This window comes from Macaca thibetana, chromosome 1 (assembly GCF_024542745.1).
Source record: "Macaca thibetana thibetana isolate TM-01 chromosome 1, ASM2454274v1, whole genome shotgun sequence".
In the NCBI taxonomy this organism is placed as follows: Eukaryota; Metazoa; Chordata; class Mammalia; order Primates; family Cercopithecidae; genus Macaca; species Macaca thibetana.
In genome coordinates, this window is record NC_065578.1 from 58,735,974 (window position 1) to 58,762,621 (window position 26,648).

General features: G+C 40.5%; 2 protein-coding genes across 15 annotated transcripts in view; one reads left to right on the plus strand and one right to left on the minus strand.

Moving 5' to 3' along the window:
* Positions 1-26,648, minus strand: part of MYSM1 (Myb like, SWIRM and MPN domains 1) — a 922,196-nt gene that overhangs the window by 868,506 nt on the left and 27,042 nt on the right. The gene's annotated exons all lie outside the window — the stretch shown is intronic.
* Positions 1-26,648, plus strand: part of FGGY (FGGY carbohydrate kinase domain containing) — a 468,393-nt gene that overhangs the window by 250,193 nt on the left and 191,552 nt on the right. For all 14 annotated transcript variants that reach the window (XM_050804094.1, XM_050804057.1, XM_050804114.1 and 11 more), the window contains one exon: positions 18,839-18,942. In XM_050804094.1, the coding sequence (XP_050660051.1) occupies positions 18,839-18,942 (104 nt within the window). The remainder of the gene's footprint in view (positions 1-18,838; positions 18,943-26,648) is intronic.

A 26,648-nucleotide genomic window follows, 5' to 3' on the forward strand; every position in this document is an offset into this window, starting at 1 on the left:
CTTCTTATGAGCAATGGAATCTGGTCATCTTCCTCTCTCTAGCTGTTAGCTCAGTAAATGAATGAATATATGCATCAATGAATACATGCATGAATGAATGGGTTTACTTAACATGCTAAGCACTAGACTAGTTACTGTGGCAAATACAGTGATACAAAGAAATAGAGACAGATGGATTGAGTTCTACAGGAATTTTTAAAAGGGAGGAATCACTTTCAGTTGAAACAGTAAGGCAAAGAAAATACAAAAATACGAATATGTATTGAGGGACCTTCATGATAGAAATCTTCTGGAGAGTCTACATGTTTAATCTTCACATTGATTCCAGCAACTTGCTGAAGGTCACACAGCTGGCAGTGAGAACCCCCTGAGGTTAGCTACTGTGGTCTTTCAGGGAAGTGGAAAGGGATAGCCTTTGAATGAATCTGGAATAATAGGTGTATTCTCCACTGGAAGCAATGAAATGTAGAGTGTTCTGGATGGAGAGAATAACATAAGTGGAGGCACTGAAATGAGGTTATGGAATAGTAAGCATTTCAGTTTGGCTGAAACCTATGATATCTCTAAGGGATTCCTGGCAGAAGAGGATGTAGTGATCAAATAGGTGGAGATAGATTGGGAGTCTGTCCCATCTGAGTACTGTTTTGAAGCTTGTGCTTCCTCTTTCTCCCTGGAGGCATTGGGAAGTCATTGAAGGTGATCTCAAGCCAGGGATTCATTTTAAGCATGGCTTTATATAATTTTATACACACTAGTTGGGGGAAAAGGCAAAGGGGTTTCCTGAAATAGAGTTTTGGCAGTGGGGCTTGAAAAGAAGATAGGGAGTTTGACAACTTTTTAAAATAAATCCGTGCATTAGGCAAAAGTTATTTAAAATTTTTGATGTTCTTTATATTTTCCTAGCTCTTTCTATTTACATAGCTATTACTAAATTAAATGTATAAAAATATTTTTCCTTTTTAATTTGAAATAGATTTTACCTCATATTTGGCAGAAGATAATAATAACTTGTTAACTTCACGGCAGTCAGAGTAATTCATCCAGTCTCTAAACTGTGTATTCATTTAAATCTATTGTCTTTGATGGACATATCTAGTATACTCACTCATTTAAAGTAGAGCCATAAATCCTGAAATTAAATAAGCAAAACAAAAGGCCTCCCAAAGCTGAGAAAACACTTGCCCTAGAGTCCGCACACTGTAGGAAAGTACAAGGATTATTTTTTGACTGTCATCCAGCACTACTGACTTAGAATTATAGATAAAATAGGCAGTAATTTTAATAATTAATAACTGACTATGCAAAAATATTATTTTCTCCTAGCTTCAATCAACAGGTAACATATCTGCCTTTCATGTCAGGTACTGTGCTAGGTACTAAAGATATAAATATGAACAAATTATAGTCTCTGTCCTCAAAGAACTCCCATTCTAATTGGAGAAACAGGCAAGTAAGCCATCCGAGTATGAAGTGGGAAATGTCTGATAAAAGCATGTCTGGGCTATTACAGGAGTCTAACCTCACTTTACCTGAGCAGGTTAGTAAAATTCCCTCCCCTTCCCTGAAAAATGATTGGTTTGACGCTTAAAGATGAATAGGAGGGAGAAATAGGAATTTATCAGATGGACAAGACGGCCAGGCAGGGAGGAGGATGAGAAGAAGAGGGAAGCAGAGGGATGTAGTATGCACCAAGATCCAGAAACATGAGGGTACCCCTTTGGCTGCAGAATACCAAGTATACTGTAGTATAGAGTATGCTGAAATGGAAGTGTGAGAGATATATGTGGGGACAAAGTTTTTGAGGGCCTTGAACATCATTTAAAAGAGTTTGGAATTTTTATCCTTAACGTACTAGCTTGTAAACAGAAACTTTGGAGGCAGTGAGGTTAATGAACCAGAAGACGGGACTGTTAGACCTTGAAGACCAGAACTGACGCAATTCCAAGGCAGTATCAATGGAACAAGAGGGGACATTAAACAATTAAAATATAGGCTGATGAACAGTGATGGGGTCCTTTAACGCATTGGCATTATTTAGCTCTCTGAAGCAAGAGTGCACTGGACAATCACCGCATGGCACCGTTCAACAGAAATAAGCAGAATCTGTGTGTCAGGAGGGTTGAGTGTAAGTCTCAAATCTGCCCTTACCAGTTATGTAACTTCTACAAGTCACCTCTTTAAATCTCACTTTTTTATATAAGTGCAAAGAGCAAGATTCATGCTTTTTCTTCTACTAATATATCCACTTTTATATGCCAAAATTTTCCTATTATTGAAGTGGTATTGCTGGAATAAATGTGATCACAAATAGAAAGTACTTAATTCATTAATTTATTCACTTACCATTTATTGATTTTTTTTTTCTGGCAACAATGGGCTGTCCTCTTGGTCCCCCAAAATAAAAAGTTGGTGAAAATTAAATGTATCCACATATACAACTCACAAACAAACCTGAATGAAGGCACCAGAGAGCTACTAAAGGACATGAGGGGCCAAGATCAAAGGAGAAGCCTAGAGAGCTGGGTTCAACATTTCCACCCTTTTATACGCTGAGCATTTGCTCATTTGCTGAGATTTGGACTCAACATTTCCACCATTTTATAATACACTCTGAGAGTCTGCTGAGTTGAAACCTGCAATTCAGAGGCCCAGAAGCTAAACACCAATTTGGGCAGTCTGCAGGCTGGAAGTATAAATATTTGAGTTTGGACATCAGTTAAGAAGGAGAATACTAATAAATCCTCTAGGTGTTAGTTGGGACCCTGAGAGTAATATAAACTAAAAATAGACAAGCTTTACAAAGGCCGAAGCCTGGGTTTGAATTAAATTAACATCTGATTAAATTCAGATCATTTATCCCTACTTGAGCTAACTGCAAGAAGCAAGGTTATATCCTTCCTTGAGGTAGGTAACATAATCAAAAGCTCAAGTTATAACTAAAAGGTTTCATATATAATGGCTGCATTCAACAGAAAATAAGCATGTAAAATATGAACAACTTCGAAAATCAAGAGTAAAAACAAACCCACAGAAAAATCCATATGCTGGTGGTATTTGACATGAACTCTAACATACCTGTGATTAACATGGTCAAGAAATTATAGGAGAAGATGGAGAATTCAGCAGAGATCTGGGAAGTAGAAAAAGAAATGGGAATTCTAGAACTGAAACTAATAATTGAGATTAAGAACTGACTAGATGTAGTCAAGTCAACAGCATACAATATAATTGAAAAGATAATTAGGGAACTGAAACATAGATCTGAAAAAACTATTTATTCTACAGCCAATATACAAAAGGATGGAAAATACATGAAATACACAAACAAGTATGAGATATATGGAGCATGGTAAAGGTGTCTAACAAAGGTGTAGCTGGAGTCCAAGAATGAGAGAAGAGAAATAATAAATCATACATAGAAGCTATATTTGAAGAGATATTGGCCAAAAGTTTTCCAAAACTTATAAAAGAACTCAAGTGAGTTATTTTAACTTTTGAATAATAAATTAATGCAATTCCATATTAAAAGGATACAAGAGAAAAATTATGTTAGCAGTTGTTTACAAGTGCTTTTGATACAACTTAGCACATATTCATGATTTTTTAAAAAAAGTCATGGCAAACTAGGAGTAGAAAGAACTTATTTTTATTAAGGATAGCAACAAAGAAAAAAACCTAATGCAAATATACTTAATGGTGAATTATTAAAAATGTTCCAATTCTTACCACTTTTATTCCACAGGGCCTACCCTGTGCAACAAGTCAAGAAAAATAAATTAAAAGTATAAAAATTAGAAAGAAATCAAGCTAACATCATAGATGATACAATTATACACATATAGAATATCAAAAGAATCAATAGATAAAATATTAAAATTAATAAGTAATTTAGCGAGGTTGTTACTGCAGAAAGTCAATAGAAAACTCAATTTTATTTCTGTAATCCAGAAGCAACCATTTAGAAAATAATAATTTTAAAATAGCATGGTTTACAATAAAATAAAAATATTAAGTATTAAGTAGGAATGAAGATGTGTAAGACAACTATGCAGAAAGCTATAAAACATTGAGAGAAACTAAAGAAGTCATAACTAAATCGAGGGATATATGATGTTCATCGATTGGAAAACAGTATTATAAATGTCACAGTTTCTTCCCGGTTTTTCTATAGATTAAATGTACTCCAGTTCAAAATTCTAGCAGATTTGTGTGTGAGAGGATAGAAATTGGTAGACATCCTAAAACTTGCATGGAAAGGATAAGACAATCTTGAAAAAGAACAAAGTTGGGAAAACTCCCTAATGCCAGATATCAGAACTTATTATGAAGTAATTAAGAATGGTATTGAGGCAAGGACAGACAAGTAACCCAGAGGAAAACAGATTAAAGAGCCCAGAAACAAACTCACACATGTATGGGGAGTTAATCTGTGCAAAAGTGCCGTTGCCAGAGCTGTAAGGAAACAATGTACTTTTCAGTGAAATAGTGCCCTGCTGATTGGTTATCAGTATATTGAATTTTGGCCCCTCTCCTTATACTATACATACAAATACATTCCAAACAGATTAAAGACTTAAGTATGAAATGTAAAAAAATAAAGTTCCTAAAAGACAAGGTCTTCATGATCTTGAGATAGACAATTTTCCTAAATAGGACATTAATATAAGTACAACCACAAAGAAAAGGATTGGTAAACAAGACTATGTTAAAATAAGAAACTTCTTTTCATCAAAAGCTGCCTTTAAAAGAGTGAGAATGCAAGCCACAAAGTGGAAGGAAATAGTTTCAATGCATGTAACAAAAGATGTGTATCCAGAGTATACAGAGAATGTCTACACATTAAGCAGAAAGGAACAATTATGCTGACAGAACAATGGTTAAATATGTGTATATATATGTGTGTATAAATGTGTACATATATATATATTTCAGCGGCTTTTCAGAAAAGAGGATATACAAATAGACAATAAGATATGAAAAATTTTCCAGCCTTGTTAGTCATTAGGAAAGTCCAAATTAAAACCATACTGTGATATCACTACACACCCTGCAGGTTGGCTAACATCAAAAAGTTTGATAATGCCAAGTATTGATGGTGATGTGAAACACCTGAAATGCTGAAGCATTGCTGTGGAAATATGACCACACTTTGGGAAAGAGTTTGGCAGTATCTTGATAGACTGTGATTCAGCAGTCCTATTCTTAGACATATATCCAACAGAAATGTGTACCAGAAAAAAATACATATGTAATAATACACATAAAACCATTATTTGCAATAGGCAAAAACTGCAAACAAACCCCCAGTTCCCGTCAATAGTAGAATTCATCAATGTTTGGTATATTCATAGAGTGGAGGATCATAGAGCAACAAAAATGTACAAAGTATTGCTACATGCAGCAGTGTGGTTGACTCTCACAAACATGGATGACTGAAGCTGGCACAAAGAAAATACACTGAATGGTTTAAAAATTAAGCAAATCCTGTGGTCTAGACATCTGGACAGTGGTTATCTCTGGTAAGGCATGGTATTTGGAAAAGGACATGAAGAGGTTTATTCTTGATCTGGATAGGTGTGTTTACTTTGTAAGAATCCACTAAATTCTATACTTAAAATTTGTAGCTTTCTAATGTAGGTTATACTTCATTGATAAAGTTTATTAAAAATATCAAAGGCTCTGGGCAGCCCTGTTCTAGGCACTGGAAATACAGACGTGAGTATGAAATAACATGGCTGTGAAGAATGGAGAGGAGGAGGTGAGTGGTAATTAACAGGCAATTAGAGAAGGAGAGAAGTTTGTTAGAAATGAAGTCAGGGTGTGTCACTTTATACGTCAGCACACAAAGGAGCAACTCCCAACTCAGCACACTTCCTGCCTGTATTAGGTGCTTCATAAATGTTAAATTCTACTCCCTCTTTGCTATACTCATAATCATAAGTAATTAAGAAAGGGAAAAATTATGTTAAGAATCCTCTTTTTTAGTGCACAATCCATGTTAGTGATAGTGGTAGCAAGTAGGTTTTTTGTTTGTTTGTTTGTTTGTTTTTGATATCTTTAACAGTGAGCCTTCCTCAAGCAGTGTATTAGATAGAATTGCCACTTATTCAGCTGAAATTAGTTAATCAGTGTTTACTTTCTCCATGGAATATTAATACATTGAGTTTCTCTTGTATATATAACCAGGGATTCTGAGCCTCTTTCATCTCTGCCTTGGGCCACACAGCGCCATAGAAAGATGATGGAAGGGAGAAGAAGGGAAGAACACCTGGCAGCCTGCCAGAATTTTGGCTCTAGATTGGCAGGCAGACAGCTGAATGGAGGGAGGATATGGACAATGAAAAGGACCGTCTAACTTGAAGGCAAAGTTTCCACCGACAGCACAGCAGGTGCTGCCAGGCCTGTGCAGAGCTGGAAATCCTGGCAAGATGGTAGCTGCTCCATCTTGTCTGGCCCAGTTACTGCCTGTGGCCCATGCTGAAGGGAGTTTGGGGAGTTACCATTCCAAAGAACTCACAAGAAAACAGGACTGACTTGGACATATTCCAGGTTTGCCTAATGGTACTTCAAAATGGCGGATTAAATGTTATTTGAAAAATCATTTTAAAATTATTTCCTTTGAAATGCAGAATTTAATAGGAGAAAAAGCAGAAGGAGAATGAAAAATAATATGGATATGCAGAATATGTCCAACAGAAATATGTACTTGAGTGTACCAAAAATATGTACAGGGATACAGATAACACCATTTCAACCAGCCTAATGGTTAGAAAAAAGGTATAATTTCAGGAGCCAGACTACCTAAGTTTTTATTCCATGCTGTCACCTACTGTCTTTGTGATCATGTGTCAGTTACTGAACATGCTGAGTCTAAATATTTCATCTCCAAAATGGGTATCATCATAGCAGTTGTTAGAATTAAATAAGTTAATTTACCTAAAGCACTCAAAACAGCACCTGGCCTGGGTAAATACTACGCAAATACTAGCTGCTGCTGTTGCTAACAGTTAAGCAGTTTTTGTAGCTGGGAGTCAGCAGCCACAGCCAGGGTGGAGGAGATCCTTCTAATCATAAGGTCAGAGGAAAGAGGGCTTCAGTAAAGAAGCTTTCTTAGGCCCATACAGCAGGAATTACTTCTTCTTGCCAGAAGACTGGTTTGTCCTCTGTTGAAACCATGATTAGTCTGCCTCTGCCATGTCCTTGGCTCCTCAGGAGATTATAAACTCTTTGAGGACAGGGATTACTTTTTTTTCGAGTATTATTTCCCCAGCAGTGCTGAGCACAGTGCCTGATGTAAAGTCATGCTCTGTAAATGTTTACTGAATTGAATCCTTCTAAACAGAGGAGGGAGATACTATTAATCAGGGCTGAACATGTGACAGCACTGTTCTTTCAAGCCAAGATTATATGTATGTTCTTTCCTTTTTTTTTTTTTTTTTTTTTTTTTTTTGGAGATGGAGTTTCACTCTTATTGCCCAGGCTGGAGTGCAATGGCGTGATCTTGGCTCACTGCAACCTCCGCCTCCCAGGTTCAAGCAATTCTCCTGTCTCAGCCTTCCGAGTAGCTGGGATTACAGGCACGCATCACCACGCCCGCCTACTTTTGTATTTTTAGTAGAGATGGGGTTTCTCCATGTTGGTCAGGCTGGTCTCGAGCTCCCGACCTCAGTTGAGCCACCTGCCTTGGCCTGCCAAAGTGCTGGGATTACAGGCATGAGCCACCACACCTGGCTTTTTTTACTTTTAAATCATTTCCCTTTTAGAGATGGGATGTCAGATGCCCAAAAAATTCAGCTCATTTGCGTGAGGTCATGTAAGTGGTGATATCTGGAAGTGTCTCCCTCAAAGCCAGTGCCCTTCCTCACAGGCACTCATTCCCTAAGGTACCTAGGATGGGCACAGAGAAAGGAGAACCAAGCCTGGCTGGGGCTGCTGTCCAGAGAAGGTGGGCAGGTGTCAAGAGCAGGTGCAGAGGTGGAGAGGAGAGCTAAATCTTGTCCTCGGTAGAAGCAGAGATGTCATTCCAACTGCAGGTTTCGAAAAATGTCAGTGCATACCTCATGAGATTTTCTGTAATTCATTTTTACTCTCATCTTCTACATATTTATTTACCTAAGCTGTTGTTGTCTTTGAAACTATGTCAGCCACATGTCATTCATTGTGCCGCAACCCTGGGCTTTTTATCCTGCTTAGGGTTTGGTTTGGTTTTGCTTGTTTTATCTCCCCAGCTGCTCTGCCTATCACTTAATTCTCTGAGCCCTCTGGCCTGAGTCTTATCTGGCGGTAGGGGTCACCTTACAATCCCATCTCCAGTCTCCTAGGAATAGTGGCAGGGGAGGGATCAACATCCAGCTTCAGGATCTATTTGTCTTTTTGGTCTTACTGTCTGAAGCTTGGGTCAAGGATAAATTAATCAGTCTAGATGTGGGAGAGCTCTGTAACCCTCCCCAGAGAAAGTCCTAGCCTTTATAGAAACTTGGCCTGGTTTTGGCTCTCAGAGTTAATTCCAAGCTGTGAAGAATCTGTCAATGTTCAACTAACCCCAACAAAACCTTTGGAAGTTTCTGTTGCAACCGAAACTCCTATCACGGGAGGTGGTACTGAGCTTGGCATCAGAGGTTGGAGAGAGAAGAGAGCTAGCCTGCTAATTAATATTTTTGTTTTCCTTAAATTTCAGGCCTTTTTTAAGTTTAAATGTCCTAAATAACCTGTCCTGTCATTTCCCATCTCTTTCCTGGTGTTTTCCTGAAGCATCTCACTGGTTCGTTTTATGTTTTTGAGGGGATTTTCTGGGGTGCTGATTACTTTCCCTAACTTCAAGGAGCCTTTGAATAATTTTATGAATGAGACCATTTGTCTAGGGGCAAGAGAAGGTTGCTGAAGGCAACCTAGTCCTGTAGTCCTGCTTTCTCCTAAGAGAAATTTACACTAACATTTTTTAGTAGTGCCTATATCCCAAGTACAAGGCTCTTGCCTTACACCTAGGATGAACAACTATTCTAGTTTGCCCCAGGATAAGCTGGGGGATTTCTTTGGGTCCTGGACTGTAAATAGAGTATAGAGGAGGAGAGTTATCTTTTTTTCTGTCTATCCTAGGGTCATAGCTGGGACCCTTTCAACAAAAGATAGATTAACAAGAGAGAAGCATACACATTTATGTAATATGTTTTATGTGATATGGGAGCTATCATACGGAAATGCAGACCCAGAGGAACAGTTAAATGTGAGTATTTTTATGTTAGGCTTGATGAAGGGTAGACAGACATGGAAAAATATGATAGGGCAAGAAGGGCATGATTTAATGATAATAAACTGGAGAACTTAGCAAGGCCTGTTAGTGCCATCCCTGTGATCCTTCATCTCCAGACATAAGGATGGTGCTTTCCTTTGAGTACAGGGAGGGCACCTCTCATGTGAGGGTCTTATGACCTGCTTCAGGGGACAGTCAGAAAATCCTTCCTAGGTTTAATGACCTGCTTTAGGGGAGAATGGTAGGGGAAAGGTAAGAGTGACCTCTATGCCTCTATGATTTTCTCAGATACCTTCAGCTTAAACTATTCAAAATACTAACATGCCATATTTTGGGGTAGCATGTCCTGAACGCCATCAAGTGCAGATACCAGGAAAAATGACCCTGTAAAGGAAATGCCATTATTTTCACCTTACAAGTGAGAAACGTGGGGTTGGAAGAGGTGTGTTCCCTTACAGAAGTTTGCACAGGAAACTGGTGGTGAGAAAGAATCAAATACAGATCTGTCAGACTTCAGACCCAGAACTTTACACCAACCAGCTTCTTCAGAATGCAAAGTTCCGTCTCCTTCAGACTGTGTAGCTCAACAATTTTGTACCATCTGGCTATTTCTCTCTACTGTGTATTTGACTTTGTCTCTTTTGTCTCAAGATGTACTTGAAAGCCTTTCCCTCCCCATCTTCCTTCCCTGATGGCTGATACACTTCTGCCTTACCTGCTTTAGGTGCCCCTGCCTCTAACCATCCAAATGAGGTCAGGGACTGGGGCTCCTTCCTTCTATTAGACTATTCAGATCTGAGTCACTGGTCACTCCCATAATGTCTCATAAATGTCTGCCTGTGTATCTTTTCATCACTGCTAGACTGGGATCTTGTAAAATACAAGGAAACAACTTTCATCTTTAGATTTCCTGCACCCAGCATAGTTCCTGTCTTATAATTGGGGATCAGTAAATAGCTGTTGAATTAATCAATTTATAAATTTTCAGGAAGCATTTGTGTGCTTTCAAATCACAGTATTCGATCTATTTAAGGACTTACTCCATAAGATGCATTTGTGGTGCTTAGGCCAGTTCTCTTAATTTTGTTTCTGTTTTTAATTTTTACAAAGTAATTTTTGTGAGTTAACTTGGCTGTTTGGATTAGATTTCAACCTGATACTTTACCATGCCTGATGTCTGAGAATGAGAAGTTGTCTTGTCTGAAGTCATAGATGATAATATCCAAGTAATCTAGAGGCTGTATTGAGGTTAGGAAGAAAGGAATTTCTGAAATCAAGTTTTTGCTTTGTCTTCACTGTGGATTTTTCTAGTTTTCTCTAAGTCTCAGATTTCCAAGCTATACATATTAGCCTACCTTTGAGATCCGATCTTTCTGGGTAGAAAGGAGAAACAGAGGAATGAGACCCAGTTATTGGAAGGTCTGTTCTTTGTTCTCTCCACTCCTCCCAAAACAACCCGCCTCTTGAATTGGTTTCTGATTGCTGTAAGTCATGGAGGAGTGTGGCATGAAGACAGAAATGATGAATGCCATTCCAAGTTAAATTGCAGCATGCATGGTACTGCATGTAATTGTGGCTTTTCGTGAAATAAACAGATTTTGGTTTATTCTTAATGTTTAAAATGCTAGCCTGGGTTATGCCTACTACCTGGTACCTCATTTTCCTTATTCCCCTGGGCCCCCAATTATTTTGTCATCAGTTGTATAGTCAAGGACAGAAAACAGATGTTCCAGTCAATCTAAGTAAACCCAAATAACTCTGGCAAAGCACACACCGTGCTGAAAGCAAATGAACTGTTATGCCAAGCCTTGCTATTAACACCAAAGATTGGAAGTTGTCGGCAGTAACAACAGAAATGGTGAAAATATATTGAGTAAACTGTCCCAGACATTGTTCCACTCAGTTAATCTTCATGATAGCCCTATAAGCTACATTCTATCATCATTTCAATTTTATAGATCAGGAGACTGAGACACAGGAAGCTTAAGTGATTTGACCTACTTGCCAGACTTGAAACCAAGCAGTCTAGTTCCAGGGCCCTTTCTTTGAACCATTACGCCCTAACTAGTTCATATATCTAGTAAATGTCTGTTTACATCTCATGTAGACAAAGACCTTTCCTATTATCTTTCTTGCTCTGCAGAGGGTGGGAGGGTTGCGGGGGAGGGGGCAGTGGCAATGTCAAGGTGTGTAAAATATCTCTGTTGGCTTAAATTGTGGGATTAGTTTTTTAAAGTAAACCTACTTTAGGATTTAGTTGGAGTAAGTTCTAGACCACATTTCTTTTAAGGTCAAAGCAATACTTTATAAAACATTGGGATTACCTTTTTGACTTTTTTTTTTTTTTTTTGAGATGGAGTCTCGCTCTGTGGCCCATGCTAGAGTGCAGTGGCACAATCTCGGTTCACTGCATCCTCCACCTCCTGAGTTCAAGCAATTCTCCTGCCTCACCCCCCAAGTAGCTGGGATTACAGGTGCATGCCACCATGTCTGGCTAATTTTTGTATTTGTAGTAGAGATGGGGTTTCACCATATTAGCCAGGCTGGTCTCGAACTCCTGACCTCATGATCCACCCGCCTAGGCCTCCCAAAGTGCTGAGATTACAGGCATGAGCCACCACGCCCGGCCACTTTTAGTGGCCCTTCATTTGCTAGGCTTGAGGTTAACCCTTTGGGTTTGCTTTAGTGGCATTTTGACAGTAAGTCCTGAAAGAGATCTGAGTTCAGCTATGCTATTGTCTGGGAATACTTAGAGCTCTTATAAGCAGTTGAAAAGAAAGGAACTAGCTTCTGTGAACTCCACGAGATAATGTAGGATAAGATAGAGTTAGAGTCAGGTAGATCTGGGTGTGATATAGTCCCACCCCCAGATCCCCCGCAATTTAGCAATGTGGGACCTTGTAGAAGTTGCTTGAAAAACTTTACTCTCCTCTTCTCTATTTGTAAATCAATGTGATAATAACTACCTTGCAATATCATTGTGGGAATCAAATATGATAATATTTGCAAAGTGTCCAGCACAAAGCAATCTCCCAGTAATCAAGGATCTTAGAACCTTTAGTCTTTACCAGTGATTTTTGACAAGATATGTTGTGAGGCTCCAGTAATTACATTATTACCCATGAGTGGCCACTCAGAACCCATCAATATTTTTCACCTTTATTCATATTTAAGACACGGAGCCTTTGTCAGTGATTAAATATGCTATTGTTACCTAGAAAATGTCTTGTGCTTTACTAGTATGTGACTTCTGCCACACACATTCATTTATTCATTCATTCATTCATTCATCGACGACAACACCAAAAAATAGTGAGCCACTGCAGTGTGAAGACTTGCCCTGGCCTCCGTTTGCTTCTAGTGTAGTAGAGGGATTTGTTTGTGTTGTCTGTGCAAACACATAAACTATAGTTACAGTGGTAGAATCTGTAGAGGGTCAGGAGATGGGCTACAAAGGAAGGAGGCTTGGTCGGTTCTGCTGGTCTGGGGTGTTTTGGGGATGTGGGGAGATGTGATCAGGAAAGACTTCTGATGCTGCACCTGAGTCTTCAAAGTGGAATCCATGTTCCCTAGGATTGTTATGGGATGAGGTGTATTGGTGGAAAGGATATCCTAGGCAGAGGGAGCACAGTAAACAAATGCTTAGTGGCAAGGACCACCAAATCACATTCAGGAATAAGGAGAAAAGATCCCACCCATACGGAGCCCTGCTTGTGCCAGGCACTTCTGTAGGTCCTGGATGGAGTAGCTCCCATTTATTGAGTACTGGTGTGTTCCACCTAATTCTCACTTAATTCTCACCGCAACTTTGTGGGTAAGTATTGCTATCCAGATTCTTCAGATATGGAAATTGAAGTTCTAAGGGATCAAGGCATTTTTGCCCAAGGGGATGAAAGAGGGATTCAAGCCTAACTCTGAAGAAGTAGATAAACAACAAAAACAGCAATAACAATAATAAAAATAATAAAAACAGCAAAGATTTATACAGTACTAAGCATGTTTTAACCTGTACCATTCAATATAATATCCACTAGCTCTATGTTGCTACTTGAATGTGAATTAATTAAAATAGAATAAAAAATTCAGTCCTCAGTTGTACTAGCCACATTTTCAGGGCTCAATTGCCACATGTGTCTGGTATCTACTGTATCGGACAGTGCAAATATAGAACATTTCCATCACAGAATGCTCTTATTAGCACTGTTATAGGTACTTTACACCTATATTAACATATATATAATTTTTATAATCTGTGAGGAGGATACTATTCATATTGTAGAGATGTGGAAATCGAGACATAAAGAAGATAAGAAACATAAAGAAGATAAGAAATCACATGATGAATGAGTCCTTATTTTTAAACACTGTGCCATAATACTAACCCAATATATTGTGTTCTGTATAACATAAATGAATGTTAGTCAAAACAATGGACTTCAGTGTCTGCTTGTATGTAGTCTGGTGTTAGGTCTTCTGCAGAGAACATGTCTTTGATATGATTGTTATCCTTCCAGGAGCATACAGTTGTCAATTTGCATACATAAAGCTGGTGGTCACTAGGAAGCTTTCTCTGGAGACCTTCCTCTCCAGGAACTCCAGAAACCTCCCAGCCAGCTTTGGCAAGAAACTCACTGGATGGGATTCATCAGTCAGTTCATTAATCCAAATGGTTGAATCAAGAGTCTCAAACTGATATAGTCTTAAGTATGTTCAAAACCCTTCTTATCCTTTTTGCTACTTCAGAGAAGGTGCCTGAGGTTGTTGTTTCAAGAGAATCTTTTTCAAGATGCCAACACATCAGACTCAGAGACTGAAAATCCTAGTGGAGTCCAACTTCTACCTCTAAGTCACTAAATAAACTCAACTAAATTACTTCACCTTTCTGAAATTCAGTTTCTTCAATTGTGAACTGGAAATAAAATACACATATCACAGGATTTTCTAAGGACTAATTGAAGGTTACAGTATTTGAGGATACTTTGCAAGCTATAAAGTACTTTATATGGCTATAAAGTAGGAGATAATTATAACACAAATGCAAGAACTCAGGATGTTTTTCTTCTATATAACCCTGTAAGCTTTCAAAACTGCCACAGCATGATAAATTATAGGAAAACATACTCTTAATCATAACATTTGCAAAGTCTCTTTTTTATTTTACATAAATACAGTAGGTACTCAGTGCTTGGGTGGAAGTATTGTTGGTTGGATGAATGGGAGAGACGAAGGGAGACAGCATATTAAAGTAAATAAGAGAGCTGTTCATGAAGTTTTAAATGTTCCTTTTTTAACATTCGTTTTAAACATTGCTTGATATGAACTATGTGTGTTACACTGAGGGGTGGGAGGCATTTAGTTCATTGAGTTAGTAAGCCTGTTTTTCTGCTATTTGTTTTTTAATTCAACAAACATTTATTGAGCAACTGCCATCAGTTGGGCATTGTGCAAGTTTCAGGGAAGACACAATTGATGATGTCACCATTTTTTTATGCCTGTTTTCTTTAGCTGCTACTTTTGTTCCTTAAACATTTTGAGTATTGCAGAATAAACTGACACTGGTATGGTCATATGAAGGGCCCCAGCGGTATTGAGGGCTGCACTTGTGTCAAAAATCACATCTTGTGAATTGTTTCCTGATGTACATGTGCAGCCTGTGATTCCTTTATGGATCGCAAAATATGTTTCTCCAGAAAGAAGAAAGCTCCTCCCACCTTTTCTTGCTTTTCCCTGCTTGTCTCTGAACCTCTTTTGGCCACAAAACACTGTGTGGCCAAAGGAAAAATAAGATATGTCAGCTCTCTGACTCATGTGGTCTTGCAGTGAACATCAGCTATGCATGGCTGCTGAATGGGGGTGGACATTAGGCAGATCATAGAGAACCTCTCTTGAGGGGAAATCAGGCTAGTCCCGCCCAACATATATAATTTTAGGTAAGGAGACACCTCAGCTCGTGTTTTAGGATAAGCTCTGTGTATACACTGAGAATGGCTGAGGAAGGACCTCCATTTGTAATTCATTTCTCTCATTGTGGAGGTGAGAGAACCAGTTCAAACTTTTAGGCTATTTGTGGCAGAATTGGGGCTGAAACTCTGTTTTTCTAACTCTTAGCCCATGGCTGTCACTGTGTTTCATGGTGAACTAGCACTTCCAAGTATGTTTTCATTATATAAGACAATTATAACATCATAAAGTGAGGAGTATAGAAAGAACATAAGCTTTGGAGTCAGACAGAACATGGTCAAATCCTGGCACTGCTTCTTAAATCCGTGTGGCCTTGGGCAAGTTACCTGAACACTCTGTTCTTCTGCTTCTGCATCTATTAAGAGGAAGAAAGAATGTTTACCTTTTATGGATGTTGCAAAGATTAAATGAGAGAACATTCAAAGAGCTCAGCACAGTACCCAGCCTATCTTTGATGTTGATATGTTTACTAGAAAGGAAGAAAGAATCTAATTGTCTCTTGAGAGGGGGTTCAGATGAGGATGATAATGATGGTGATGCTGGTGGTGGTGGAGAGAGTGATGGCGGTAGTGATGATGGTGACAGAGCTACCATTAAACATCTCTTTTTAAGTATTTCTGCAATATCACAACAACCATTTGATGTTGTTATTTTCCTCATTTTATAGCAGATCCTTCTGTCTCCAAATTCCACCCTTTTCTCATAATAGCACACTAGTTCTCAGGTTCTAAGTCTAGATATAGCAACAATGAATCTGCCAACCCAAGAGGAAACAAATGAATATTCCCTACAAATTTCTGGTTCCTTCATTTTAATTCCCTTTTAGTATTGAATGACCCGGTAACATTAACTTTGCCTGTACTCTATATGTGTGCAACCGGTAAATGTGGGTGATTCTCAGGAATTCCTTGAACCTATTTATGATACTGTGGACCAGCTGTGGCCAACTCCTTTTTTGTCAAGGATCTCAGAATCAATGTATTTAAGATGCCAGTATTTTGAGTTGTACAGATAAGTAAACATTGACTGCCTGGCTGTTGGATTTTTATCTTAGAGAAAAACCTGTGAGTCTTGGGGGCGAAGAACTAGCACTTTGGAATCAGATTACCTGAATGTGAATCACAGCCCTATTCCTTGTGAGCTGCATGACCCTGATGAAGTTACTACTCATTTCTAAGCTTCGGTTTTCTTACCCATAAAATGAAGATAATATTAATACCAGTCACATTAGGTTGTTGTAAGAATAAAATAAGACATGTATAGAAAGAGCATGTAAAAAGAACTCACTTAAAATGAGTTCATATCTTGGGTTATTCCAATACAAAAGCCTTTGTGCCCTGAATGGAGAATCATATCACTCAGGATCCATCCAGCAAAACATAAACCACTCTAAGTGTTTAAAAAACAGGCAATTTAATACCCAAAAATGGTGATCCTGATGATGGAGGAGCTGAGAAGAGCTACATTCCCTATGAAGCAATTCAGAGATCAGTGAAATGGAAACGGCTACCATCCCCAGGCTGGAGGGACTAAGGAGGGAGGTGGTGTTCCCAGAGTCTAAAGAAAGGGGACACCAGCAGATGCTGGAGCCATAGCGGCCCTGTCAGCAGAGCCCGAGTGGTGGAGGGGAAACAGCTGCTGCCTGGCACAGAAGAGAAGTAAATAGGCTCTTGCTTCCCCTTCCCTCCAGGCCCAGATCTCCCAGCAGGGCCAACCTTGGCTGACTTGAGTCTGGGAACTGCTGCCTGCAGGGGCAGCCCCACAGTACTGAGCAGAGCAGGGGACTTGATCTGAAAACACATAGGCCAAGGATTCTTGCAGGCAAAAGTCTCAGACCTGTATTGCCTGGTTGTGGATATCTAACTACTGGGTGATAACTAACACAGAAAGTTTGGAAGAGTCTTACTTCCCCCTGCTGCTAGACCTCTGAACAATAGCAGAGGTTCACAGGTTGCTGTGCCTCAGAAGGTAGAGTTTGGAAAAAGCAGTGGAAAACCCTCGAAAGCTGTAAGAACCCTGTCTCTGGCCTTTTTCTCACATTACTTTCTAGCAAGGGCTGCTGCTGAGCAGCCAGTGCCTTCAGTATCTGGGGATTTGTGGCCTGATGAGACATTCCTACCCTGCCATTTACCTGGCTAACTTCTGCAGAATTGAGTATAGACTGAACTTCCTTGGGCCCCTATAGGTGGGTTAGCTGCCCTTGCGGCCCCTCCTGTGATATACTGATTTCCCTGCACTGAAATGCTCCATTTAGGCTTCCCTTTCCTTCCCACCAGACTGTGAGCAGGGACTTGTCTTCCTCATCCTTGCATCCTCAAGCATTGGTACTCCTGCTTCCTGCACTGAGCTAGCTACTGTGATAGGTCCTGGGCTAAGCATTTGAGTAAGAGTACCAGCCCCTAGCAACTTTTATTATAGAAGGAAGGCAGATGGGATATATGATGTTTCACAATTACCAGTGTATTTTGTGCTAGGGAAGTCCAGTGCATGACACTATTTAACAGGGAGAATCATCTGTCCTAGAGGATCAAGGAAGCCCTGTCAATAGGAACTGGCCTGACAGAGAGGTTGGGGGAATGGCATTCCAGGCAGAGGGAAGAGCAAATGTGAAGGTCTTGAGGTGGGAAAGAGCATCGAGGATTAGAGATTGAGAACAAACATGGCATTGCGTGGGAGCTGATGAGGTCAGCAGGAGCTGTTCTCTCCTGTGTTCCAGTCTCTGCGTCCTGCCTGAGCACTTTCTACCCCCAGCTTTGTGTTGTAGTTCTGCGTGTCTGCATGTTTGTGGCTTCCACATCACACTTAGTATATATCGTTTTGTGCATAGAAGGGACTTGTTGGATATTTGAGCAAGTGAATACAATTCCAGGCCCTAAACGGTCTTCCTAGCTTTCTTGTCACATTTGTAACATCAGTTGCCCTGCAAGTATCAAGGAATATGAGCCCTATGGGGAAGAAGCCTGAATTTCTACCATTTATGGGAAACCCTCTGCTATTTGGCATTCTGTTACTAGGAACTCGCTCTCAGTCATCTCCTTCACACTTGGAGTTCGACGATAAGTAGTTATAAGAATGGTGACCTAGGGATGCCAAAAAGATTCAGTCATCAGACAGTTAGTTCCTTTGCTTTGACTTCTTTGGGATTGAGATGTGATGTGTTAAACCAGATTCCATTTGGCTGTGCTCCTTCCTAGCAGTGTGGCCTTGGGCAAGTCAGTTCACCTCTGCAGACTTTAGTTTCTCCTCTGATGTCTAGCATTATTAATATCTATGATGGGGTTAAAATGAGACCATGTATGCAAATATGTAGCATAGTGCCTGGTATTTAGTGAGCACAAAGTAACTGATAGCTGCTGCTTTTGCTATGACAATTACAATTACTGCCATTATGATAATGTTGGGTGCCATACATTGACCAGAACAAAGCAAAATCCGAGCAGGCTTCTGAGTTTTCCCATGCAGGCAAGTATACCCTTTGGGTTTCTGCTTGAGACTGCCCTACACACAGGACTCTTCCTCCGTGTTGTTTGACTATGAAAAAGAAGATCTGTTAATGCTTGTTTTTAGCTTTCTCTCCCCCTTTTTTATGTGTTAAAGAGGATTTGTTTTTGTTTTCCTTTCTCACAGGAGTGATTGGGGCAGATGTGAAAGGGCACGGCCTTGTCTGTGAGGGGCAGCCAGTGACGTCACGGCTGGCTGTCATCTGTGGAACGTCTTCTTGTCACATGGGGGTGAGTCCACTAAGCACAAAGGCAAAGCCACCACACAGCAGGTGGCAGCCTGGAAGAAGACCCTGAGTGCTGGCTCCTTCACCCCTTCACTTCTTTCCTCTCTTCCCTTCCTGCCCCCTGTGCTTTGTCTAGCCAGAAGCTCAGCTCCCCACTCCACCTCCCTTGCTTACATTTGCTGGATCTTTTTCCAGGGGCCAAATTCTTAGTAAGCATGAAAAGGATTGACTGCTCCGTTTGACGTCACCCTGGCCAGAGAGCCCAGGCATGAATGGTGACATCTGATCCTAAGGTGACAAAGTCTAGCTCCCCCAGACTGATCTGTCTCTAATGGGTAGGGGGGTCTTCTCTGCAAAGAGTGTCTGTTTTCCTTGGCCAGAGAACTCTCTCTCAATCAATATAAATCCATCTCCCTGGGAGCGTCCTGATGATCTATAGAATTAGACTGCATATCATGACTTCAAAAGAACACTGATAAGCAATTTTCACTTTGTTAATTTTTCTCCATGAATTAGTGGAAAGGCTTTCTCCAAGATTGCAGTTAAAATTTAGTGCCTGCCCTAAAATTTATATCTTCTTTAAATGCATGAGTCTGAAAGCATTCCATTCCGATAAGTACCCATTTCTACCATATTTTTATTTAAAAGTCATTACTCTGTTAAACTTAAATCGACGACTCTTTGGAATTTTCCCAGATAAGTGAAATAGAGGGAAGAGTGGGGGAGGAGCAGGGAGATGAGCAGAGATTAGAGCGGGACACAGCCCAGGGCAGAATCAAAGCAGCTATGGAGGAAATTATGTGGGATGTGAAACTGTTTTGCAACTGTAGGGACCCCTGAGCCTCTCTACCATCGGATATTCTGGTTCAGTGAATATAAATATATGTACTTATTTGTCAATCCCTGCTCTTGTGCTAAACTGTGGATATAAGAATGACATTGGCTGTCCCATTGATGAGATGAAGTTATAACAGGTATTAGAATATAATGCGAGGCCCCCCAATGTAGATACAAATCGATCTCATGATACTAAGCATCTGTCACGTGCCAAGCAATATGCGAGGTATTCTTGCACATGGCATCCCATTTTGTATGGCTGAGGGAGTCAGCCCGAGTGGTTTCCAGTCCCACTTCCTCAGTTTACTAAGTGTGGGCCTTTGGGCAAGGTACTTAAACTCTCTGGGCCCCAGATTCCTCATCTGCAATATGTGGAGAGCGACAGCACCTGTCAGAGTGCTGCAAGAATTAAATGAGGTAATACTAAGTGTTCCACGTGCAGTAAGCACATCCCAAGAGCTCACTCTTAATCACTAGGACTGTTGTTGTTACTGAGCAGAAAGCAAACAGTGACTGACTCTGCCTGGGAGGGTGCAGGGTGATAGAATCTTCTTGAGATGACATTCCTGCTGGACTTTAAGGATATAGATTTCCTTCTGTTTGTCAGGGCTCTGGGCAGTCTTGAATGGAATTTGTCTAAGTTTTAAAATTGCAGCATATTTGCCTGGGCACAGTGGCTCACGCCCGTAATCCCAACACTTTCGGAGGCCAAGGTGGGTGGATCGCCTGAGACCAAGAGTTCAAGACCAACCTGGCCAACATGGTGAAATCCCGTCTCTACTAAAAATACAAAAAATTAGCCGGGCATGGTGGCAGGAACCTGTAATCCCAGCTACTTGGGAGGCTGAGGCAGGAGAATTGCTTGAACCTGGAAGGCAGAGGTTGCAGTGAGCCAAGATTGCGCCATTGCACTCCAGCCTGGGCAACAAGAGCAAAACTCCATCTCAAAAATAATAATAATAATTGCAGCATATTTCTTCTGCTCAGCAGCCCTTTTGTAAGGCTCAGCTGTCCCTGAAGGGAGAGATCTGCAGAGGCCTGAGGCCTCTTTAAGCCAGAAGGCACCAGCCCAGGAGCCAGCCCTTCTTTCCCTTGATATGAGTCTACACTTGTTAGATTGTCTTCACTGAATACTGATTTAATCCTGTTTAAATTATCTCTTATTTTCACAGGGATGCATCTAATCAGGCTTCTCCTGGGAGATCTGAATTTCAGGCATTTTTATCCCACTCAATTCAGATTTCCGAACAGAAGCAAATCTAAGTGGATGCAAGTGTCTCTGTGATGGCCTGCTTCTCAGTCTTACTGTCTCTTAATGGAGATGAGACTGGCTTTCCCTACCCATTTATTTTACACATTTGGGACCTAAAGCATGGAAAAGTCCGGTAATTTTCCCAAAGTCACAACAAGCTTTGAAGTTCTGGAGCTAAGAACTCAAATCTAACTCTGATTCCAAAGCTCCTACTCCTCCTTTCCTCCCTGAATTGTGCATGAGTATGATGTACCCATAGAGGAATGGTGAGAGCATGGGCTTTTACATTGTCCAGAGGCAAGCTTGAACATCTACTCATGCACATTTTGGCCCTCTGACCTGAGTAAGCTACTTAACTTCTCTGAGCCTCAGATTCTTCATCCATCAAATTGGGGATAATGATGCCAGTCTCACAGGGTTGTTGAGTAACATGCACTATGTAGATTTGTACCTAGCACACAGCAGACACTCAAAAATGGTGGAGATTGTTTTTAAACTTTCCTAGTGATGTCAACGGCTCACATGAAGCAACTGTTTGGGCTTTAACGAGTTTGATGGGCAGCTGCAGTTGGTTGCCATGAATGAGGGCCATAAAATGCCAGTTTATGATGACCGTGTTGGGCTTGAAATACAGTCCCCACCCCCAGCCTGCTTTGTACTTGGGGGTGGGAAGGGACCCTCTGGGCCAAGGGGATTAATCATCAGCTTTAATGTTGTGTCATGAGAGCGAGACTGTGGTCATGCTGGCATGGGAAAGTGTCTTTGATCTCCTCAGGTGCTAGGAGCCCAGCAACAATAACACCTTTGTTAGGTCTAGGAGAGGTGCAGGTCTGAGGAAACACTCCCAGGGAGACTCAAGGACCCCCTTTGTTGTGGTTCTGGCAAATAAAACCGCCAGTGTGAGGAAAAATTTACCAAACAGAACACAGGGACCAAAGGGGGCTGTGGGTTCTTCAAAAAGTGGTTTTCAGCATGATCTGAAGGATCCTCTTTCTTCCTGTCTGCTCACTTCTGATGTTTCCAATTTAGTAGACTGAGACAAAATTCCCAGGAACATTTTGTACTCGATCCAGGTTACCTCTTTCTAGATCACCCAAAAAGAATAAATGAATGAACGAATGACCACGTAAGTGAGTACTGGTAAATACTTAGAAGCTTCCTACCTCCAGGTTCCTGTTGCTTCCAGGAATCTGGAGAAAAAGCCTGAGGTTGAACATAAGACATATTAATAAGGCCTTTGATATTTTAGAAGATACAAGCATGGCTGCACATTTATCTTCCTTTTGGATGATTTAATTAACAGGGGGGAAACTGCCGTTCTTTTTTTAACTCCATGAAAGCAGAGCTGCTTGTTCAGAGTTAATTACTACCAAGTCACCAAAACCCCAGATAATACACAGCAGGGGTTAGCCAGAGGTTGAAAAGTCATGGGGTAAGATAGAACTGATCCTTACCATTGCACCAGCACCCTTTTCTTGAGCCATCAAGTTGGGTTGTAACTTGGCAGCTTGTCTTCCAGTTAGCATGTCAGATGGGGAGAGGACCCTGGGGGGTCGGGGTAGGGAGAAACGCTGAGGAGGTAAGATTTGAGCAGAGCAATACTTGAAGAGAGCTGGGAACTACATCTGCATCTTAAATCGCTCAGAACTGAAGTTTTTTCAGTCTTAATGTAGAGATGGTGATTCTCTATCATTGAATAGATGTGGAGACTCAAAAGACATAGGCTCATACGCTGCCCCCACTACTTACTGTGTGAATTTAGGCAGGATGCTTCATCTTTCACTGCCTCAGTTTCTGCATCTGTTAAATGTGAGTGATAGTATTTACCCATAAAGTTTTGTTCAGGTTCAAATTAGACCATCTTCGTAAATGACTTGGCACTGTACCTGGCACAAAATACCAAATATGATATTGTTATTAAAAATGAGTCGTTAATCATGCATGAACAATCCATGTGATTGTGGATTAGAATTAAGGACATCAGTATGAACTCATATTTAGTTTAACATAGATGCAGATGGATGCATATAGACATAGTTATGGATATATATATATATATACAGGTTAGTAAATATGTATTTATTTCCTAGCTCTGTTAGCTGAGATGGCCTAGAAATAAGGACACCCCAAGAGCTAGTTTTTATAAGCACGTAGCGTCCAGATCATAGTGTCTAATACTATTATCCAATACAAAGAACCAGGACTCCTTTGAGAAATGGTTGATTTTAGGATTGGGATAGGAAATATACAAGATGAGCTTGGCGCATTTGCAGTGCCAGAAAGTTAGGAAGTTCTCCCAAAAAAAAAAAAAAAAAGATGAGAATATGTCACAGGGAGCCAACTGCAGGAGCTCCCAGTGGCCACAACTGGAACCATTTAACAGTAAAATAAAGTATTATGAATTATAACCCAAAGTATAACATAAATATCCATAAGACCATACTGACATAAATTATTTTGAATAAATAAATAAATGAAAAGAAGAGACACATCTCCTATACAGAGGAATTCCAATAATTTATGTAAATGTTCCACCATCAAATAGATAGAGCATAACTTTCCACTCCTTAAGTGTGGACTGCACCTAGTGACTTCCTTCCACAAAATATGGTATGGAAAATGGGGGAAGAGTAATTTTACATTGGAGAAATATGAGAAATACTCAGTCATCCAGGTGACAAGGTCAACATCAACAATGATATGTCATGTTGATAGTATGTACCCTTGATATGATATAATGAAAATGACACTTTGTTGTGTTCATCCCCAAATCCTATAAGCCCAGTCTTATTACCAGGAACACACCAAATGGATCTTAGTTGAGGGATATTCTGTAAAATACTTGACCAGTATTTCTCAAAACTGTCATCCAGGTCATCAAAAAACAGGGAAAGTCAGAGAAACTATCACAGCCAAGAGGAGCCTAAAGAGACATGATAACTAAATGTAATGTGGTATCCTGAATGGGATCCTGGAGCAGAGAAAGAACACTGGGTAAAATCTAAGGAAATCTGAATAAAGTATGGTCTTCAGTCCATAATAATATATCAGCATCATTCACTGTGACATATATACTTGACAGAAGATATTAATGATAGGGGAAATGTAACTGGGTGTGAGGCATATACGATCTTTACAACCATCTTATGTTGTAAAACTATTCTAAAATTTAAAATTTATTTTTAAAATATTCATTAACTATTCACTCATAAAGAAAACTTTTTTTTTTTTAAATTTACCTGGCTAAGTGCTAAAAGTCTTCAATAAGATAAAATGTCTGCTGGGTGCAGTGGCTCATGCCTGTAATCCCAGCACTTTGGGAGGCCGAGGCAGGTGGATCATGAGGTTAGGAGATCGAGACCATCCTGGCTAACACAGTGAAACGCTGTCTCTACTAAAAATACAAAAAAATTAGCCAGGCATTGTGGCGGGCGCCTGTAGTCCCAGCTCCTGGGGAGGTTGAGGCAGGAGAATGGCATGAACCTGGGAGGCGGAGCTGTCAGTGAGCTGAGATCGCGCCACTGCACTCAGCCTGGGTGACAGAGCGAGACTCCGTTTTAAAAAAAAAAAATGTCATGCCTGCCTTCAAAGAGCCCAGGCACATTGAGAAAGACAAAAAGGGGAGATATACTGCAATACAAAGTGGTAACTACTATAGTTAATGCATGGCTAGAGTATGGTGGAAATAGGAAGAAGGGGCTGTCTCAAGTTCTGGGTAGATGAGGAGGTTTTCCTATAGAAAGAGATATTTGCAGGATCATGGCTTCCCCGTCTCCACTGGAACAGTGTTCCTGCCAGTCCAGTTTCTGTAGTAGGCCCTTTGCTCAGTCTTCTCTACTTTGTTTTTCTTTGCTGTGTCCACAAAGCCTCACAGATGACTTGCCCTGAGGCCTGAGCAGTATGTGGGCGTGTATGAGCCCTTTGGGAGGGCACCACAGGGAGACAGGACAGCCATGTAACATGAACTGATGGTCTTCTGTTACTAGCTGAGAAGAGTGGGCAAGTGAGACCAGTTTGTCTGTCATGGTCTCTTTAACAAGTGACATTGGCAGAAGTTACCAGAGGGGTGGAGTGGGATGGGATTCCACATGGTACAGTGGACCACTGTTACACCTAACAATGAAAGCGCTGAGGTGCTGCTCAGAAAGTGCCCCGCTTCCTCTTCGTTTACCAGGACCTGTTGTTGTCAGCCCTCTAGGAACCAGCACTCTCAGGACACTCTCTGTGTCAAGACTAGCTCTCAGATTGCATGTTTTGAAAACAAACTATATGCTAGGCATTGGTTTGGCGAGGAGAGGGTTGATGTGGTTCAGTGGACAATGAGAGACAGACTGTGCGCTCAAGAAGCTCAAGGTAGCTCGTTCCTCAAGACATTTGAGAAACATTATAGAAACATTGTGCTGGACTGAATATGTTTAATATCTCTGACCCCAGGCAGTAGCACCCCAGCCTCAGTCCTCATGAGGAGATAAGCAATAATACTACTCGCTACCATCTGTTGACCGCAGACAGTGTACTAAGCACCTTACTAAAACTTTGTATCATGTAAACAGCTCAACAATCCTATGAAGTAGGCGCCATTACTGTCCCTCATTTTACAAGTTAGGAGACTGAGGCAAAGAGTGATTGAGTGGGTCATACAGTGTTTAGGAAGGCAAAACTTTGAGCCCTCTAGAAGGCTGACCCAGAGTCCTTCCTCTTCCCTTTCAGCTGAATAGCTTCCCTCAAAGGCCTGGAGGAAAGGCAGAGCAGACACAGTTCAAAGGGGCAAACATAAGCAAATGTTTGAACGGACATGTCACCAAAGGAGAGATTTGAATGAAAAGCACTGGTCATTAGGGAAATGCAAATTAAAACCACAGTTAAGATCCTCTGCTACTCCTACTAATCTTAGAATGGCTGAAGTGGTGGTCAAGATATGAGGAACTGTAGCTCTCACACGCCCCTGGTGGGAATGTAAAATGATGCAACCATTTTGGAAAACGGTTTAGCAGTTACAAAGTTAACGTATTCCTACTACGTGATCTAGCCATTCCACTCTTATAAAAGCATATATCCATACAAAAATTTGTACAGTAATGTTGATACCAGCAAATAAAGCTTTGTAATAGTCCAACACTGGAAACAACCCAGATATCTTTCAAGAGTGAATAGATCAACTCTTGGTGTATCAAGAGAACAAAATACTACTAAGCAGTAAAAGGGAATGAACCATAATATAAGATACAGCATGGATTAATCACACAAAATAATTATGCTGACAGGTAGATTTCCCCCTAAAGGCTTTTATTCCTGACCTTCTGAGATGCCTTGTTTCACCTGACTTTGCCCTGTTCCTGCTGGGCTTCCAGAATCATGGGGCAAGATATCCCTGCCCGGCTTTTATAGAAATGGAACGTCTGGATCACAGGATAGATGTAAGTTTTTAAAAACTGCCAAACTGTTTTCCATAGTCGTTGCACCAGAAAAGAATGCAAACTTTCTTGAATAAAAAATAGTTCAATTATTTAAAAGTCTTGCAAAACCAAACAAATATATAGTGACAAAAAGCAGATCAGTAGTTACCTGAAATCATGGAATGGGCACAACGAGGGCCAGGAGAGTAGGATCAAAAAGGGGCA